This window comes from Hyperoodon ampullatus (assembly GCF_949752795.1).
Source record: "Hyperoodon ampullatus genome assembly, chromosome: 1".
NCBI lineage: Eukaryota > Metazoa > Chordata > Mammalia > Artiodactyla > Ziphiidae > Hyperoodon > Hyperoodon ampullatus.
Genome location: NC_136914.1, coordinates 138,880,224 through 138,901,272, shown reverse-complemented (window position 1 = coordinate 138,901,272; position 21,049 = coordinate 138,880,224). Strand labels below are relative to the sequence as shown.

General features: G+C 36.0%; 1 protein-coding gene across 1 annotated transcript in view; it reads left to right on the top strand.

Annotated features, from left to right (window-relative positions):
• Window positions 1-20,828, top strand: part of SLC25A31 (solute carrier family 25 member 31) — a gene marked incomplete at both ends in the record, with an annotated part of 32,255 nt that extends 11,427 nt beyond the window's left edge. Inside the window, 5 exons of the mRNA XM_079701538.1 lie at window positions 3,775-3,902; window positions 12,838-12,955; window positions 15,062-15,216; window positions 17,057-17,182; window positions 20,628-20,828. Coding sequence (XP_079557664.1) covers window positions 3,775-3,902; window positions 12,838-12,955; window positions 15,062-15,216; window positions 17,057-17,182; window positions 20,628-20,828 — 728 coding nt within the window. The remainder of the gene's footprint in view (window positions 1-3,774; window positions 3,903-12,837; window positions 12,956-15,061; window positions 15,217-17,056; window positions 17,183-20,627) is intronic.
• Between the last annotated feature and the right edge of the window lie 221 nt (window positions 20,829-21,049).

Sequence of the window (21,049 nt, the reverse complement as noted above, 5' to 3'; positions counted from 1 at the left end):
AATAGATGGAGAGATGTACCATGTTCTTGGATTGGAAGAATCAACATTGTGAAAATGACTCTACTACCCAAAGCAATCTACAGATTCAATGCAATCCCTATCAAACTACCACTGGCAATTTTCACAGAACTAGAACAAAAAATTTCACAATTTGCATGGAAACACAAAAGACCCCGAATAGCCAAAGCAATCTTGAGAACGAAAAATGGAGCTGGAGGAATCAGGCTCCCTGACTTCAGACTATACTACAAAGCTACAGTAATCAAGACAGTATGGTACTGGCACAAAAACAGAAAGATAGATCAATGGAACAGGATAGAAAGCTCAGAGATACACCCACGCACATATGGTCACCTTATCTTTGATAAAGGAGGCAGGAATGTACAGTGGAGAAAGGACAGTCTCTTCAATAAGTGGTGCTGGGAAAACTGGACAGGGACATGTAAAAGTATGAGATTAGATCACTCCCTAACACCATACACAATAATAAGCTCAAAATGGATTAAAGACCTAAATGTAAGGCGAGACAGTATCAAACTCTTAGAGGAAAACATAGGCAGAACACTCTATGATATAAATCACAGCAAGATCCTTTTGGACCCACCTCCTAGAGAGATGGAAATAAAGACAAAAACACATGGGACCTAATGAAACTTAAAAGCTTCTGCACAGCAAAGGAAACCATGAACAAGACCAAAAGACAACCCTCAGAATGGGAGAAAATATTTTCAAATGAAGCAACTGACAAAGGATTCATCTCCAAAATTTATAAGCAGCTCATGCAGCTCAATAACAAAAAAACAAACAACCCAATCCAAAAATGGGCAGGAGACCTAAATAGACATTTCTCCACAGAAGATATACAGACTGCCAACAAACACATGAAAGGATGCTCAACATCTTTACTCATTAGAGAAATGCAAATCAAAACTGCAATGAGATATCATCTCACACCAGTCAGAATGGCCATCATCAAAAAATCTAGAAACAATAAATGCTGGAGAGGGTGTGGAGAAAAGGGAACACTCTTGCACTGCTGGTGGGAATGTGAATTGGTACAGCCACTATGGAGAACAGTATGGAGGTTCCTTAAAAAACTACAAATAGAACTACCATATGACCCAGCAATCCCACTACTGGGCATATACCCTCAGAAAACCATAATTCAAAAATAGTCATGTACCTAAATGTTCATAGCAGCCCTATTTACAATAGCCCGGAGATGGAAACAACCTAAGTGTCCATCATCGGATGAATGGATAAAGAAGATGTGGCACATATATACAATGGAATCTTACTCAGCCATAAAAAAATGAAATTGAGCTATTTGTAATGAGGTGGATGGACCTAGAGTCTGTCATACAGAGTGAAGTAAGTCAGAAGGAGAAGGACAAATACTGTATGCTGACACATATATATGGAATTTAAGGGAAAAAAATGTCATGAAGAACATAGGGGTAAGAGAGGAATAAAGACACAGACCTACTAGAGAATGGACTTGAGGATATGGGGAGGGGGAAGGGTAAGCTGTGAAAAAGCGAAAGAGAGACATGGACATATATACACTACCAAACGTAAGGTAGATAGCTAGTGGGAAGCAGCCGCCTAGCACAGGGAGATCAGCTCGGTGCTTTGTGACCGCCTGGAGGGGTGGGATAGGGAGGGTGGGAGGGAGACGCAAAAGGGAGGGGATATGGAAACATATATATATGTATAACTGATTAAATTTGTTATAAAGCAGAAAAAAAATAAAGTTAAACTTAACTGGTAAAAAAAAAAAAAAAGATCCTCTGCAAGTAGTCTGTTGTTGTGTTACTATAAAACATGGTCTAGAAAATCAAATCTTATTCTTCAGTATCATTTACACCGTCACATTTTACTTTCAACATTTCTCTTCCACAGGTCTGACCTCAGAAAATAAAAATGCTTAGCTATGTTATCAAATGTTTTTTATTAACTATGAAGAACTTAAAAAGCTCTAAAAATACCTCCAAAAGTTAGATTCACCAACTTCCCTCAGTAATTCAACATGGCCATAACTAGCAAGAAATATTCCTTTATAATTTGCTTATATTTCTCATGTTTTAAGATTTTTATTTTGCTTCCATTAAAGAAAAATTGTTGAGCTTTCTTAGTACAGAAAATATTTGTATGATTAAATTATTTATGGAAAAGTGTTAAGGGACTGATTTACTGAGCCAGATTGCTTCGGTTTGAATCCAGGTCTACAGTTTTCTGACTAAGTGACACTGGGCAAGTTACTTAACTAACTTCTCTCTGCCATAGAAGTTGTTTTTAACTCATTTCTTCATATTTAAAATGGAGAAACTAATAGTACCTACATCATGGGTGATTATGAGAATTAAATGAATAAAAAGCAGTTCCTAGAAATTAGTATTATTGTTTTGTTTATATTGCCTCAAAAAAATTTACAGTAATCATTTTCCATTTTTTAAAAAATAGAGCTTTATTTACCATAGTTTAATAATTTTAGGGCTTCTCTAAGTTTTGTTTCTGCAGAAACCCAAAGCTGAAATAGAGCTTTGGAGACAGAAGACTTGATTCAAAATCCTGGTTATAGTTTCTAAACTTATAAAAGTTTCAACTTATGCATGTATAAAATGGGTATTATAGGAGAACGTATGTCATAAGCATAGTGTGATGATTAAATGAAATATATAAAGCTTTTGCCAGTGCCTGGCACTTATTAAATGCTCAAGAATTTGTAGCTATTACCATTATGTGTTAAATGCCCTAGTAATTTATGCCTACAACTGAATGCCTTGTAACTGAATCAGCTGTGAGGACTGAGAAGATTTCTTGGCTATTAATAAACTTCTTAATTGTCTTTGTGCAACTGCTTTATATTTAGCTTGGGATCACCAATATTCAGTGTTTTTTCCCACAAAGTATAGTTATTTAACAAATAAATGTATTTCCCTTTGTGTGTTTATCTAATCTAACTTTCAGTTTCTGAGCACTGGGCCCAGTCAACTGAGATTATCTTCATTTGCATTTTTATCTTTAGAAGACTGATTCTGGGTATCCTATTCTCCCAGCTGGGACTAAAGGTATCCTATTCAGAGTAGCAGGGTCAAACCATCTGTAAAAACAACTATGGGTCATGAAGGGCTAGCCTGTTGTATTCCAGGGCAGCTATGGATTATAAAGGCAGTTCTGAATTATCAGGGTAACACAGTGACTGAATTATAAAGTTTGGTCATTCCATGGAGATTTGAAGTGGGAAGATTATTGACCTTGAAAGTTTCCTACTATCTCTCCATCAAGCCTCTGGAGACTGCCTTGAATTGTAAATTGATTCTTTTTTGGCTAGATTTTAAAATATAAAGATACGATTCTTTTATCCCTTTCTCATTCTCAGGAGTGTAGACACAAAACAGTTTTGTTCCAACAGCCTTGTTACCATAGGAATTGTATTTTATGATTTGGAAATGAGGCTAAGGATTACTAGCTTCTCTGACAAACACTAGTAAGCTGTTTTTCTACTACTAAAGACCCCTATATTCAACTGGTAATGCTTTCCATAGGTTTTTAGGCATTCACGGCTTCCTTTTGGAAATTAACAAAATTGAAATGGGGTAGGTGGAATTAACACTGCCTTTTTTCTTCAGTTGGAGACACATGTAAACTTTATTTTTTTTCTCATGAGAAAAGATGTTTTAGATAGTTCAAACAGCTAAGTTTGTTAAAAGTATGCACATTATTTAATAATAATAAAATATAAGTTTATATTTAGTATATTTTCTTTTGTAGGTTTCTTCAGTTATTGGCGTGGCAATTTCGCAAATGTTATCCGGTATTTTCCAACACAAGCTCTAAACTTTGCTTTCAAAGACAAGTACAAACAACTGTTCATGTCTGGAGTTAATAAAGAAAAACAGGTAATTATTGTTTATTTTATTTTGTTATTTTTTAATTGAATGAAAGATTCTTTAAATTATATAGTACTTTGCAATTTTCAAAAGTTTTACACACATGATTTCATATTGTCTCATAGTAATCCCTTTTTTCTGCCATCCCTGTCTACCCCTCCCCCTTCCTTCTCCCCACTGGTAACCACTAGTTTGTTCTCTATATCTGTGAGTTGCTTCTTTTTTGTTTTATTCATTAGTTTGTTGTATTTTATAGATTCCACATATAAGTGATATCATACAGTATTTGTCTTTCTCTGACTTATTTCACTTAGCATAATGCCCTCAAAGTCCATCCATGTTACTGCAGATGGCAAAATTTCATTCTTTTTTATAGCACAATAGTATTCCATTGTTTATGTATACCACATCTTCTTTATCCATTCGTCTTTTGATGGACACTTAGATTGCTTCCATACCTTGGCAATTGTAAATAATGCTGCTGTGAACATTGGGGTGCATGTATCTTTTAGAGTTAGTGTTTTTGTGTTTTTTTGGGTATACACCCAGGAGTAGAATTGCTGGGTCATATGGTAGTTTTATTTTTAGGAAAAACAGGTAATTATATTTTAATATCTCTAAAATTTTTTAAGAAGTAGTTGGATTTGTCTTACTTGAGGGGTTTTTTTCAGTTGAAGTATAGTTGATTTATCAATACAGTGTTGGTTAATTTCTGCTGTATGACAAAGCAATTCAGTTATACATATATGTATATATATACATTCTTTTTTATATACTTTTCCATTATGGTTATTCCAGGATATTGAATGTAGTTCCCTGTGCTATACAGTAGGACCTTGTTGTTTATCTGTTTTCTATAAAACAGCTTACATCTGCTAACCCCAGCCTCTCCCACCTTCCTCCCCCACCGCCATCCCCCTTGGCAACCACAAGTCCATTCTCTATGTTTGTGAGTCTGTTTCTGTTTCATAGATAGGTCCATTTCTGTCATATTTTAGATTCCACATATAAGTGATATCATATGGTATTTGTCTTTCTCTTTCTGATTTACTTCACTTAGTATGATGATCTCTAGTCCATCTTCCTGCAAATGGCATTATTTCATTCTTTTTTATGACTGAATAGTATTCCACTTTATATATGTACCACATCTTCTTTATCCATTCATTACCTGTGGGGTTTTATTTGGAGAGGAGGTGCTCAAATGGTGGAAAAAAATAATAGTTAAAGCATAGTAACTGTTAGGGACTTCCCTGGTGGTCCAGTGGTTAAGAATCTGCCTTCCAATGTTGGGGACATGGGTTCGATGCCTGGTTGGGGAACTAAGATCCCACATGCCACAGGGCAACTGAGCCCATGCAACACAACTAGAGAGAAGCCCACATGCCACAACTACTGAGCCCACCTGCTCTGGAGCCCATGCACTGCAGCTGCTGAGCCCACACACTCTGGAGCCCGTGCGCCAAAACTAGAGAAGTCCACAAGCTGCAGCTACTGAGCTCATGTGCTCTAGACCCCGTGTACCACAACTAGAGAAGTCTGCACACCGCAACAAAGAGTCCATGCACCGCAGCGAAGACCCAGCGCACCAAAATAAAGAAATAAAAATAATAAATAAATAAGTACCTTTAAAAAAGATTAATAATACCTGAGAAAAAACATAGGAACTGTTAGCATACTATAATATGTATTAAGTTATAGAAATGACATATGGAAAACATAGAATTGTATTAACTTTTACCAGTTTCTCTAAACCTCTTAACATAGTTTTAATAACTAAGAGATGTTTTGTCTCAATGCAATATTTCTCTGAATAAATATTAATTTTAATATAATTTTCATTTTATAATCCCTATTCTGCTGCACTAGAAAAATTCAGCATTTAATCTGGTTTTGATAAGCAAAAAAAGCAGTCAACAAATGTGTATTTCCTAATACTGAAGTAATTTATTTCCTAAAGAGGCAAATTGTTTCTTCTTTATGACTGAGGCTCTATTTGGCTGAGATTAAAGTGTGTAGGAAGATCAAGTCAAACACAGGAAAATGATAAATTCAACTTAGAGAATTCTCTTGTAAAGCAACTATATTCCAATAAAAATTAATTTTAAAAAAGTTAGAGAATTCTCTTTTTTTAATTACAAAGGTGCTTTTTCTTTTCAAGTAATCACTCCCTTGGTTATAAAATCTCATTTTCAAAATTTCCTACTCGTATGAACTATGTGTCATTTGTCCTGGTCTCTATTTGTTTTGTTACCTCCATATACACTAGACCACCTACATTACTGTCAAGATCTTCCCCTCACCCGCCCTTATAATGTCTCTCTACCCCCTCATCCTTTGTCTTTTTCTTTTCCTCCAGCCAACCAACCAAGCTGTCCTAGCAGATTCTTTAAAAGCAACTATTTATGGAACATTTCTTTGTTGCTATTTCCATTAATTTCCTTTTAGACCCCTTATTTCCTTTATTGAGTGCTTTGCGCTATCATGTAGTTGAAGGTATAAAGGTAACAAAGAAAATTCTTTATGCTTAGATTCAGAAAATCTGGATTTAGGTCCTGGCACTCAGCTTATTTAGCTGTGTGAATTTTTGAATATCACCTCTCTGATCTTTAGTTTCCTCATCTGAAAATTGGACATAAGAATACCTACCTCATGAGGTTTAGATGAGACTAAACATGTAAAGGCACATAAAGTGCTTACAGTAGTGCTGTGCTTTTTTTTAAGTAATTGGTATTTTTTTTTAATTTATTTATTTTTGGATGTGTTGGGTCTTTGTTGCTGCGTGTGGGCTTTCTCTAGTTGCCGTGAGTGGGGGCTACTCTTCATTGCGGTGCGCAGGCTTCTCATTGCGGTGGGTTCTCGTTGCGGAGCGTAGGCTCTAGGTGCGCGGGCTTCAGTAGTTGTGGCACACGGGCTCTAGAGCACAGGCTCAGTAGTTGTGGTGCACGGGCTTAGTTGCTCCGTGGCATGTGGGATCTTCCCGGACCAGGGCTCGAACCTATGTCCCGTGCATTGGCAGGCAGATTCTTAACCACTGCGCCACCAGGGAAGTCCCAGTGCTGTGCTTTTATGGTAGGCACTCAGAAAAATGTTTCTGTCATCTTTACGTAACAATTCTAATAGTTGGAACTTCTCTTGACTAAGAACCTATGTCAGAGGGTCCTCAAGACCATCTTCACGTTCAGCGGTTCACTAGGCCTCAGAGAACTCAGAAAAGCTGTTATACTCATGGTTTATTACAACAAAAGGATATAGATTAAAATCAACAAAGGGAAAAGGCACATAGGACAAAATCCAGGAGAAGCTAGGTGCAAGCTTCTAGCTGTCCTCTCCTCGTAGATTCACCTGGACAGCACTTAATTCTCCCAGCAATAATGTATGACAACACATATAATGTGTTGCCAAATAGGGTTGCTCACTTGAGCCATGATGGCCAGGCTTTTTGGGGAGTCAGTTTCATAGGCATGTGTAATGTGACTGACCTTAGCTACTCAGTCTCCAGCCACTGCCCCCACCCACTCAAGAGGTCATACTGATATAGTTTAGCCCAAAGCATACAAAGGGGTGTTCACCATAAATCAAGGTTAGTATGAACCATCTGGTGTTACCCAAAGCTTCAGGCATATAAAGACACTCTAATTAGGTAGGATATTCCAAGGGCTCAGACGGTTATCTCAAAGGAACCTTTGAGTTTGAGCAAGGGTGGTCCTGAAGATCTTTTCAGTGTGTATAGGGTTTGGGCAACACAGGCCTGCTGAGTTAACTCTTTATTGAACATTTTCCACCCCATCTCCCCCAAAAGATAATTCCTATAAGACTAAGCCAAATGGAGCAATTAACTCCAGAATTAACCAGAAAATTTATGTTACTAACATCTATCCCTAACGGTGTAAATAACATGGCTCTAAAAGTTTTGAAGTTAACTTTGATCCGTGCTAAAATTCTGTAATAAATTTCAAATTAGTAGAGCCTGAGGTAAAAACATTTTTAGTATACCTATAAAGAGCATGCTATCTTATTTAGAATGTAAAGGTATTCAGTCACAAGTAATAGTGTAATGTTTAAATATATATTATTTACTAAATCTGGATACCAATGACCCTTTTATTTCTCCCCTTGGACATCAAAATTGTATCCTATCTCTGCCCCCAACCCCCTGCCAAGAAAAGTGGGGGGAAAAAAAAAGGACTGAAAAAGAAAAGTCAATATTTTTGGTTTCTTACCTAGTCTTAAAAGAAGCAGAGGGGCTTCCCTGGTGGCGCAGTGGTTGAGAGTCCGCCTGCCGATGCAGGGGACACGGGTTCGTGCCCCGGTCTGGGAAGATCCCACATGCCGCGGAGCGGCTGGGCCCGTGAGCCATGGCCACTGAGCCTGTGCTCCGGAGCCTGTGCTCCGCAAGGGGAGAGGCCACAACAGTGAGAGGCCCGCCTACCGCAAAAAAAAAAAAAAAAAAAAGAAGCAGAGAAGGTAGAAAAAACAAATACAGTGTATGTGATTTAAAAGTGGTTGATCTACCACAGTGAGGTATCTCTGCACACTTACCAGAATGGCTAAAATGGTGACAACACCAGATGTTGGCACGGATGCAGAGGAGCTGAATCATTCTTACATTGCTGGTGGGAATGTAAAATGATACTGCCACTCTAGAAAAGAGTATGACAGTTTCTTACAAACTAAACATATGCTTATCATACAGTCCAACTCTAGGGCACTTATCCCAGAGAATAAAAACTTCTGTTCACAAAAAAAGCAATGTATACAATGTTCATAGAAGATTGTTTCATTATAGACAAAAATTTGGGAATAACCCAGATTTCCTTCAACAGGTGAATGCTTAAACAAACTATGGTACATCACACCATGGAAGATTACTCAGCAATAAAGAGGAACAACCCTTTGATAAAACAAATACTGTATAATCCCCTTAGGGACCTAGAAAAGGCAAGTTCATAGAGACAGAAAGTAGAATAGAGGTTACCAGGAGCTGGGGGGGATGGAGATTATTTAATAGACACACAGTTTATATATAGCATGATGAAAAGTTCTGGAAGTAGATAATAATGCCGCTTATACCGTATTGTACTTAATGCTGCTGAATTATATACTTAAACATGGCTAAAACAGTAAATTTTACGTATATTTTACCACAGTTTTAAAAACAGACTTTTGATACCTACAGAAACTTTGAATGCTAAGTGAAAAGAAGCCAATCTCAAAAATTATATTTGCTTTCTGATTTCATGTATATAGCATTAGTAAGGTGAGAAGATTATAGAGATGGAAATTATAATAGTGGTTGCTAGGAGAGAAGGAGGTGGCTATAAAAGGGTAGCAATGAGGGGTCTTTATCATGGAACTGTTCACCGTGGTGATTGGTGGTTACATGAATCTGCACACATGATAAAATGGCATAAAACTAAATATACACACAAATAAGTGTGTGTAACTGGTGAAATATGAATCAGGTAGATTTTTATCAGTGTTAATTTACTCTGCTATAGTTATGCTAGATATTACCATTGGGGGAAATTGGTTGAAAAGTTTATAAACTCCATGTGTATTAGGATGCATGTGAATCTGCAATTATCTCAAAGTAAAAGGTTTAAAAAAAATAACCATGGTAGGGAAGTGTGTGCCTACTATATACTGTTTCACTGAATTTTTACCTCATCCTTTGAGGTAGTTATTTTTATCCTTAATGTACAGATAAGGAAAGCAAGACAGAGCTTAAAGCACTTACCCTAGTCATGTGTTCATGTCTTTCTAACTCCCAAATTTAGTTCTTTCTATTGCACTCTATTCCTCTCTCAGCTGAGGTGACTAGACTAGATGAGTCTTAGCTGAACTGGGCATAAAATATGCCTCTGCCACTCCTTAGCAGCTACCAGCACAACCCTCAGCAGAGAAGACTAGAACTTCCAGCTGTCTTCCATGCCCAGACAAACTGTTAGAAAGAACTTTGGTCTCAGGGTATTTGTTCTTGGAGGCATCAAGTCTGTTTATCATCTGTCAACAGTTGAAAATAAACAGGATTATTTTCCTCCAAACCCCCTAGACTCTTTTGTTCTCCTCTCCTTGCCTGACTCTTTTTGATGCCCTCTCCTTTTACAGTATAGTGGTATCTGAAATTACTAACTTATAATTAAAAACTCATTTATGCTGATATACAACCTCTCCTGGGTCTGTTTTATTTTCAGGCTTAATTGTGGAGGGACAGACTTGTTACACAAACACTTGCAGGATTATCATTCAGCATAGATTCTTACTTCTTATCTCCCTCTCCTTCCTCCCTTCCACCCTCCCCCTTCTGCCCTTCCTTCCTTCCATTAGTAGTTTGGCCATACTATTTATACATGTTGTGCCTGCCTGCTTTTTCATAGGCCCCACTTTCACTAGCAGAGGGGTCCTCATTTGAATAATAAATTATATGATCATTCACCCAGAAAGTCATGGATCTGTTTTCTTTCTCTTATCTAGGAAGGAAAAAAAAGGTTAAATAGAATTTAAGATGTACTTTATAAATCTTTGTGCTGCATATCATATTTGGTTTGGTTTATTTGCTTGTAAGAAACAGAGACTTAAATTACTTCAAGAAAAATGGGTATTTCTTGCAATGATACACTGGCACTGGAATTTGAACCAAAGACAGCTCTAGGGATCAAACTGTATTCTTTATCTTTGTCTCCCAGGTCACTTAGTCTATCTCTGTCTCTAATGATCTGCTTTTTGTGTGTGTTTGCTCTGTGTTTTCTCATTATTGCCCTTTTTTACTTACCTATATTTTCTTTGTTTCTTTTAAGTTCAGTGTTAATATCATAGTGATTCCTTCTAACCTTTCAGATGGTGAGAGGTTCTTTACCTGAGATCCATGCATGCTTGAGGAATAACTTACACTAAAAGTATATGTTTATATATATGTGATTTTTATTGGAAAAGTATCTATAGGTTTCAACAGTCTCAAAGTAGACTGAAACCTAAAAAAAATTATTTAATATCTTTTCCATTTCTGTCCTTACTGGTAACTGGCATAGACATTCTGGAGTCAAATTCCTAAGACTTAAACTATGGCCCAGCTCTACTTTTTCTACCAGGTTACAGATCATCTTCTGGACTATGGATTAGCTGCCCTGGGGTGAGATTCAACCTTCTGGTCTAATCTCTGTGTGATTATGAACCGTGGCTACCAATACAATAGAACTTATGAGTTTCACTTAAAAGGCACAATGGGAGTCTGAGTACCCTTCATTAAACAAATATTTATTGAATGCATTACTCTTACTCTGGACAAGGCCCCATGACTTGCTTTCTGAAATAAGCAAATGAATTAAGAATCTAGGCCTCAAAAAAATGTAGACAACCTAAATGTCCGTGAACTGAGGAATGGATAAATAAAATGTGGTCGTGAAATATTATTTGCCAGTGAAACGGAATGAAGTGCTAACACATGCTACAACACAGATGAACCTTGTAAACATGTTATATGAAAGAAGGCAGTCACAAAAGACTGCATATTGTGTTATTTCATGTATAGGAAATGTCCAGAATAGGCAAATCTGTAGAGACAGAAAGTAGCTTAATGGTTATGTAGGGCTCAGGGGGATTGGGAAGATGGGGAGTGACTGCTGGTGGGTACAGGGTTCCTTTCGGGGTGAAGAAAATGTTCTGAAACTGGTAATGGTCGCACAGCTCTGTGAATATGCAAACAGTCCATTGAACTGAATACTTGACGTGGGTGAGCTGTATGGTGTGTAAATGTATCTCAACAAGTAAAAATAAAAATAATAATTCTGGCCTGAAGAAATTTATAGTCAGTAGAAGATAAGACAAGACAGGTACACAAATAATTATCAATTGAAAGTAGAAAGTTATTGTAAATACTATTTAAAAAATGAGAATCTGGAACATGTTGACACATTTTACATATTGATCACATGATTCACCTTTAATTCTCTGAGAGATGAAGTATTTATGGGGAGAGGGTATGATTACATGCAGTTTTGGGTGGGTTTTTATGGGGATCAGAGAATTCGTGGAAGAAATAGAATTTGAGTTAGAACATAACTTGATAACTTTTTGTTTTAAAAAGATAGGAAGAAAATTTAAAAACAAGAAGGGCATTCCAGGCCAAGAGAAAATTGAGAGTTCCAAAGCATCTGAGACTTAAAATTGTTAGAAATAAGAGCTAGAGAAGTGAGAAACTGAGCTTGACTAGCTAGAATGGTTACTGTGGCCTTGTACCCTAGATTTTCTATGACAGTTCCAATTCAAATATTCCTTTCTTCTCCAGTGAGCTCTAATGTTGAAAAGCAGTTTATTGGACTTAAGCAGGGCACATTTCAAATGTTTATCAAAAAGAACTTCAACAGCCCACATGAACTAGTAGATCAATAAGGTCTTACATGCCACTCAACCACATTATAATTGATTTCTGCCAATTTACATGTTGGCATTTGAACATAATCTATATTTTTGAGCTACTTAAATTTATTTCTACTAAAACTACAAAGTGAAATTGTGGCATTATGATGTATTACTGTCCCTCTCCACTGCCGCCAAGAAGGGGAACCACTAAAGCCTCCACAGATGCCTAACATTTTAGTCATAACTAAAATATATTATTAACAAAAAACTTTATACAGTCTAAAGAGCAGAATATCTTATGTGGCCTCTTTTGATAACTTGGGCTACTTTTGCTGGAGGACATTAAAATATCTTGGAATTTCAGTATGTCAGCATCTAAGCTGTATCTCCCAGACCGCCTGGTAAGAAATAAAGGCTGCATGGACATGAAGGGAAGTATTTTGCATGATAATATATGCGTTATTATAGGTGTTCACTTTATAAAAGCAGTTTGTAAATCTGGCTTTTTAACCTTATAAAAACAAGGATGTTTAAAAATCAGATTCTATAGTTTAATAACCATGTTTTAATTAATATATTTCAGTTCTGGAGGTGGTTTTTGGCAAACCTGGCTTCTGGTGGAGCTGCTGGGGCAACATCCTTATGTGTAGTATATCCGCTAGATTTTGCCCGAACCCGATTAGGTGTTGATATTGGGAAAGGTATGGGATTTTTAGAAATACTAACTCTTTCTTCTTTGTGTTTTTGAACACTGTATTATCTATTTTAGTTATGCTTATAACAAGTGTTGTATTCCATCTAAAAATTTTATTCACAACCAAATGATAAAGTTATAGAGCCTAAAGATTACTACTTTTTTCTTTTCTCTTAAAAGAGAGAAGGGGAAGGCCAATACTGTAGTAACAAAAAGAGTAAGCACAGAGACTGCTTATAACTTATTTCCAGTTTGTTTGTTTGTTTGTTTGTTTAGAGAGCCATCTCCTAGATCCCTTCATGCACTTAGTTTCCTGTCTTGACTGTGGCTCCTCTCTACATTAGGTGTATAACTCTCATCCTAGAGATTCCCTTTTCCTCTGTCCTTACTTATTTATCACATCTTTCTGTGTTTTTGTTATACCCTTGTTTTGGTAGATATGTTCTTTGATAGCTTTCTGAGAAGGTTGAATAGGAGATAAATTGAGATCTTGCATATCTGAAAATGTCTGTGTTTCACCCTCTTAATGTTTGGCCATATGTAAAATTCTGGATTTAAAATTATTTTCTTTCACAATTTTGAAAGCATTAATCTGGATTCTAGTTTCTAATACTGCTCTTAAGAAATCACTCTCTTACTGCTGATCCTTTTTATGTGGCTTTTTTTCTTTTTAATTACCGTATATCTCTGATGATCTGACGTTCACAATGATGTATCTTTGTGTGAGTCATTTTCAGTAATTGTGGAGGTCACTCAGTTGGCTCCATGTGACTGCAACACAAGTTGGAGCCTTGTGTTGAGTTCTGAGGATGACAGAGGAGTAAGTCACTTGGCTACTCAGGGTGAGGTTGTGGATTTTGAGCATCCAGATGCTAATTTGTTCTCACCACAATAGTACTTACTTACTCTAATTTTAAGTATTTCTGTGGTTATTGGAATCAAATGGCTCGCTTCTCAACAATATCTCCCTCTGCAAGAAATTATGTTTCAACTTTCTCTGTTCCACTTAGTGAGTTACCATCCTCCACCTCCTTTCCATCTTGCTAAAATTTGTGGATTTTATTCTCGTCATGTACTCTTTTTTGCTTATTTGGCTTTAAACCTGTTTTTTCTTTATTATTATTTTAATAGAATTTCTTAAGGGAGCAGAGATTCTTTCAACGAGTATTATTGAGTGCGTGAGGTGAACCAGGCCCTGCTTGAGATACAGGTTGTGTATGTGTAATATACACACACATACACACACACCATATTAAACATGGAGCTCCTGGTTCATGTACCTTACAGTCTAGTGGAGATCACGAGTAGTAAAAAAAAAAAAAGAATAAATAACTAAAATATACTGTCAGCAAAAAAGTGCCATGAAAAAAATTTAGGAGACGAGAGTGACATCAATTTAGTTAAGTGATTAGAGAAAATGCCTCAGAAGGGGTGGCAGTTTGAACAAAGATGAGAATAGGAGTTTCATCTATGATGTTTAACTGGCATTCCAAATTTTTTTGTTATTGTTAAGAAACTGAAAATAACATATGTACCTTGGTTTAATTTCAATTCTATAGTTTTGTTTTCTCTCAAAATTGGGAGAACTTAGTTTATTTTGAAAGATTGTATTCTATATATAATATTTGTAAAATATCGAGGAGTTCTAGGTCAAGGGAAAATAAAAACAAAACCAGCAAACACTAGAAAAATATGACACCTCATCTAAAATGCCAGTGATCCTTAAAGTTACTAGTTTTTAGCTTTGTCTTTTTGCTTCATCCGTCCTTCTGCTCTTCAGCTGAAGCAAGTTTTGCATGCCTAAGTATTTTCTGAATGCTGACTAGTAACTTCTCATAATTTTATTGAAATGTTTTAAGCCAGTCAGATTGCTTGAATTAGATTGCTTTTATAAGAGATTAATATTTTCAGTTAAAATATCTTAAGATACTACTTGACATCTTAATTATCTTTAAATGAATGGAACGGCACAAAGACTTGTGCCTTTTTTTGTTATAAAGATTTCTAAATGTTAGTTCCAGATAATTTAAATCTGTAAAATGTTTAATTTACTTTGATTAAAGTACTTATCTGATATAATGTTACTAATAAATTTTAAATGGCTTTATTTTAGGTCCTGAAGAGCGACAATTCAAGGGTTTAGGTGACTGTATTATGAAAATAGCAAAATCAGATGGAATTGTTGGTTTATACCAAGGGTTTGGTGTTTCAGTTCAGGGCATCATTGTGTACCGAGCCTCTTATTTTGGAACTTATGACACAATTAAGGTAATTTGGTACTTTAACTAGTATATATTAAATAAATTGTTTGTTTCTTTTTATTCTAATTAGTAATATGTTCAGCAGGTATGTTTACTTTTAATTATAGAAATCAAAATAAATGATGACATAAGAGATATTATAGCATTCTGTTTAATCATGACTTTGCCATAACCTAATTAAATTATAACTGTATTATGGATCTGACTTTGGATATAAAGCATAAATATAAACGTTTGATTTTTGTGCTGTTTGCACTGAAAGACTCAAATAGAAAACATGCTGATTAGGTTATATCATAATTAGATCTTTGATATATAGGAGGGCATCTTCTAACAGAGTTTTTCTGATTTTACATTCATTTTATTATCACTTTTTTTTTTTTTTTTTTAAATTAATTTATTTTATTTATTTTTGGCTGCGTTGGGTCTTCGCTGTGGCATGTGGGCTTTCTCTAGTTGCGGCGAGTAGGGGCCACCCCTCGCCGCGGTGGGCGGGCCTCCCATTGCGGTGGCCTCTCCTATTGCGGAGCACAGGCCGTAGGCGCGTCGGCTTCAGTAGTTGTGGCTTGCAGGCTCTAGGGCGCAGGCTCAGAAGTTGTGGCACACAGGCCTAGCCGCTCCGCAGCATGTGGGATCCTCCCGGACCAGGGCTCGAACCCGTGTCCCCTGCACTGGCAGGCAGATTCCCAACCACTGTGCCACCAGGGAAGCCCCTTATTATCACTTTTTTACATGCATATTATCAGTTTACTCTCATCAATGGAAAGCAGGCAAGGCATAATTAATTAGTTAAATATGATAAATGCTACTGTAGCTCAGTGATCTATTGGGTACTGTTAGATTTTGTATTGTATTCTCCAGGTTGTTCTGCAATTTGCCTTTTCAGTTCAGATGTAAATAGCACTTCATAAGGTAGGAAAGAGAAAGATTGTAATAATGGCTACCATTTTTTGAGGTATTACGTAGTTTTGAGAACCTTGTTAAGGACTTTATATCCTCACAGTGTTCTAGGATAGCTTTTAATATATCCCATTTTAAAGATAAATAACCTAGGAATGGCTAAGTAATTTATTTATGTGGCAAGCACAGGCCCCGTGCTCTTAATCACTACATCATAATGCTTCTAAAAAGAAGCAATGAGATGAATCCCAGTATTATTTACTAAATAAGATTAAAACTTGAGGGAAATTTTATAATAGTTTTATATATTATCTCTGCCCTCCCTCATTAGTATAAATGTATCCATAGTTGAATGTTATTTTTATTGTGGTCTGGACATAATACTTTTAGTTTATAGTGTATTTTTTAGACAGATAAATAGATTAATGGAAATTACAGGATCTTATATATGTTTATTTAATCACAGAAAAATTTATGTTTAATCACCCTCTGCTTTCCTCTGTTATCACCTGTAGTAGTTGTAAGATTTAGGAATGTTTCTTCACTAGCTTAGAGCTTTAAAGCTGCTTATCAAACATCACCTGTTAATAATAACAGGCATTCTTTCATCTTTTCCAACTCTATGAGGAAGAACCAGGGAGGAACTTTTTTGGTCACTGGCTGCCATCTCTAGTTTTCAGTGCTATTAATAACAAATCTCCTGTAATAGCAGATATGCTATTCTTTTTCAAATATGCTTTTAAAGTATAGCCATGTGTGGGATTCTCATTTCTTATTGATCTCCTGCTATTATTTTTATCTTTCCACATTAAATCCAACTGTTTTTTTTACTGCATTTTAAGTATAACTGAGCCCTCTTTCATATATTTATAAGAATTATCCTTTGACTTAATGATGTAAGATACTTTGGAAATTTAGATGGTTACTTGATAATTTTTCTTTTCTGGGGCTTATTACCAAAACCAAAGGAAACTCCTTTTCTTGTCTCCTTTTTCATTGCTCAAGTTGTGACTACGTGCTCTGGCATACTCTCTTATCCCTTTGACACAGTTGGAAGATGTATGATGATGCAGGTATTTTATATTATTTGTAAGCTTAATTGAGTTTTCCAGTATTTGATATTCAGATGTAATTTATTAAAATTTTAGAGACATTTTGGCTGAAAGGCATAGGCCATTTGTTTTACTTACTAAAATAAATACATGATGTGTTCTGTCTTGTATTCTTTCCTATCCCAAAGCAGCCATCATCCAGCAAAGTTTCTTCCATGTCTGCTATCAGAACAGAAATGTCTTTTACTCCTATAGCATGTATTGTTGTTTGGAGAGTGGAGGGGCATGGCAAGGATTAGATGAGCATGTGTCTATCTTAACTGAATATTATTAGATTAAGTAGAATAAGCCCAGTCATAGGCCACTGACATATGTAATCATTTGTTGTAGTTTTTTTTTTTTTTTTTTTTTTTTTTTTTACCGTACACGGGCCTCTCACCATTGTGGCCTCTCCCGTTGCAGAGCACAGGCTCCGGACGCGCAAGCTCAGCGGCCATGGCTCACGGGCCCAGCCGCTTCGCGGCATGTGGGATCTTCCCAGACCGGGGCACGAACCCGTGTCCCCTGCATCGGCAGGCGGACTCTCAACCACTGCGCCACCAGGGAAGCCCTGTTGTAGTATATTTTAATAAAAGTAAATAATTTTAACTCCAAGGATGAAGACTTGTTTATAATGATGTATGTTCTAAATGTAAATACCCAAACCAAAATTTTGATAAAGTCAATCTCCATTGCTATTACTTGTTATACATTCATTCATTCAACAAATAATTGAGTGCCTATTCACCAAGCTCTGGTGACACAAATAAAATAAGGCAGAACCTGCATCCAAATTCATAGCATAGTATTGAAGGCATACTGTTAATGGTTTAAGTAGAAATGTGCATAGGTTCCAGGAATGCAATAGGGGAGGGGGTACCCAAATGCTTAAAGTGATCAGATATGGCCTCTTAGAGAGCTAACTCTCAGTAAATAGGCTTTTTCTCCAGACAGTGAAGAATACGTTCTCAGCATGGGGGAAAAAACATACCTAGAGGTATGGCTTGAGAAGAATTTCAGTATACCCATATGATAGGTTTCATGAGGACAAGTGAAAATAATGAGGCCAGAAAGCTGTGTTTATTATGTGCCAGAACTGTCCTAAGCATTTTACACTTTAACTCATTTAATTCTCAAAACAATGCTGTGAGGTGTAGTTATCCTCATTATCCTCTACAAAATGGTCCTGGAAGAACCCAGTGGGACACCTGAAAGGGTAAAGCATATCTAACCTATTGCTTCATTTATGGACTATCCTTAAAGTTGTTCCTTTTATATCTGTGTTTCCTCTTGATCTGTGTCTAGCTCTAGTTTAATAAACTGAAACACTTTTGAAAATTAATTTGCGAATAGACTGTGGATTAAGTAAATGGTACTGTATCAATGTTAAATTATCTGATTTTGATAACTGTACTTTGGGTATGTAAGAAAATATTCTTAGAAAATGCACACTGAAATGTTTAAAAATAAGGGGCAATGATAGCTGCAACTTAATGTCAAAATAATTCAGAAAAATAATTGTGGGTGTGGATTTATATATATATATATGTGTGCATTGCTGTATGTATAAAACCATACCACTGCCATAACATAGTGCCAAAGACTGGGTGGCTTAAGCAACAGAAATTTATTTTCTAACACTTCGGGAGGTTAAAAGACAGTCAAGGTGTCCAGCAGGGTTGGTGTCTTCTGAGGGCCTCTCTCCTTGGCTTGTAGATGGCCTTCTTCTCCCTGTGTCTTCTCATGGTCCTTTTTCTGTTTCTTTTCTTATAAGGCTTATCATAATGGATTAGGGCCCGCTCTAATGAGCTCATTTAACCATAATTATTTTTATAAAGACCCGGTCTCCAAATTTCGTCACAGTTTGAGGTTCTGGGGTTAGGTCTTCAATATATGAATTTCTGGGGGACACCATTCATAACAGTATTCTTTAATTTTTGCATTTTGATTTTATATCCCACAACTTTGTTAAGCCATATTATAAACACTAATCTATGTGTACACCCTTTGAAGTTTTTTTTTGTTTTTACACACAGTGATATAATCTGCAAATAATAGCAGGCTTTTTTCCCTTCCTTATCAATTCTTATGCCTTTTATTCCTTTTCTTGCCTTTCTGCACTGGTTGAGACCTCTGATTCAGTGTTACATTAAAGAAGTAATAACTGGCAACCTTATTTTGGTCCTAGTCTTACCGGGAATGCCTTCAGTGTTACAGATTACAAAGTTTAATGTTTGCTGTGGATTTTTCGTAGTTATCCTTTATTATATTATGACTGGTCCTTTCTGTTTTGGGTTCCAGTAATTTTTAATCATGAATGGTGGTCATGTTTTTTTCTATATTGAGATGATCATTTTTCTTATATGCCTGGGATCAATCCAGCTCCATCATGATATATTGAATTTTGTACCCCTTGCTGGGTTTGATTTGCTGGGTTTTGTTCAGGATTTTTGTTTCCGTGGTTTCTGTGACTTAAGCTTGTCATTTTTTTCCTTCTTGTGTTATCCTAGTCTAATTTTGGTATCAGGCCTATGCAAGCCTCATAAAATATGTTAGGGAGTCTCCCCACTTTTTCTCTTCTTTGGAATAATTTCTGTGAGATTGGAATTAAATTTCCATTGAATGTTTTGTAGAACTCACATATAAAGCCATCTGGACACGTGGTTTTCTAATTTATGAGAAGATTTACAACAACTGATTGAATTTCTTTAACGAATTTAGTATATTCTAAAGTTTTTTCCTATTCTGTTGGTAAATTACACTTTTTAGGAATTTATTTCCTCTGTGTTTTCAAAATAATTGTCATAAAGTTGTTCATAATATCACCTTGCTCTTTCTTAATTTCTGGGTCATCTGCAATGATGTTACCTTTGCCACTTCTAATAATTTGAGAGCCTTTTCTTGTTTTTCCTGAAACAGTGTTTCTAGAAATTTGTCGAAGTATTTCAGATAACTAACTTTTGACTTTTTATACTTTCTCTTGCATTTATTATTTCCTTTATTTCCGGTGGTTAAAGTTACCACTCAAGCTGCATCTTACAAATTTAGTTGAGGAGTTTTGTGGTTGTTAGTTAGGTTTTAAATATTTTCTAAGATGTGTTTTTCTTAATACCCAAACGTGATATTTTTCTAGTTACCTTTTTTGTTCTTGATTTCTCTCTTAATTGCAATTTGGTGAGAGGATAAATCATGGTATGTGATGCCAATCTTTTAAAATTTGTTAAGCCTAATATGTGGCCATTTTTCAAGTGTGCCTGAAAAGCATGAGTATTCTGCAGTCAGTGGGAACAATACTCAATATATGACCATTAACTCAACATACTTACTCAACAGTGTTAATTTTAATCTATCCCTGTTGCTAAATTAAATCTGTCTTATGATAAAAGATGTTAAGATAATGGCAAACTCTTTGTCTTTCTTTGTACAGAGTGGTGAGGCTGAACGGCAATATAAAGGAACTTTAGACTGCTTTGTGAAGATATACCAACACGAGGGAATCGGCGCATTTTTTCGTGGTGCCTTCTCCAATATCCTTCATGGTACAGGGGGTGCTTTGGTGTTGGTATTATATGATAAAATTAAAGACCTCCTTAATATTGATATTGGAGGTAGTTCATCAGGAGATTAAATTGAAAAATGGATATAGTTAACTTATTAAAGATACAAATTACATAGCTGCCATTTGTGTACATTTTGATAGTGTGTTATTACCATCAGTATTTTCTTAAAGTGCTACTTCTGCAGTGAAGCATAGGCTTTTTTCAAGGATTTAAATACTAAAAAATCAAATAAATGTGGTTTCTTTCCTACTTAGACTCAAACTCACTTTAATGAGGAATTTTACTAAAG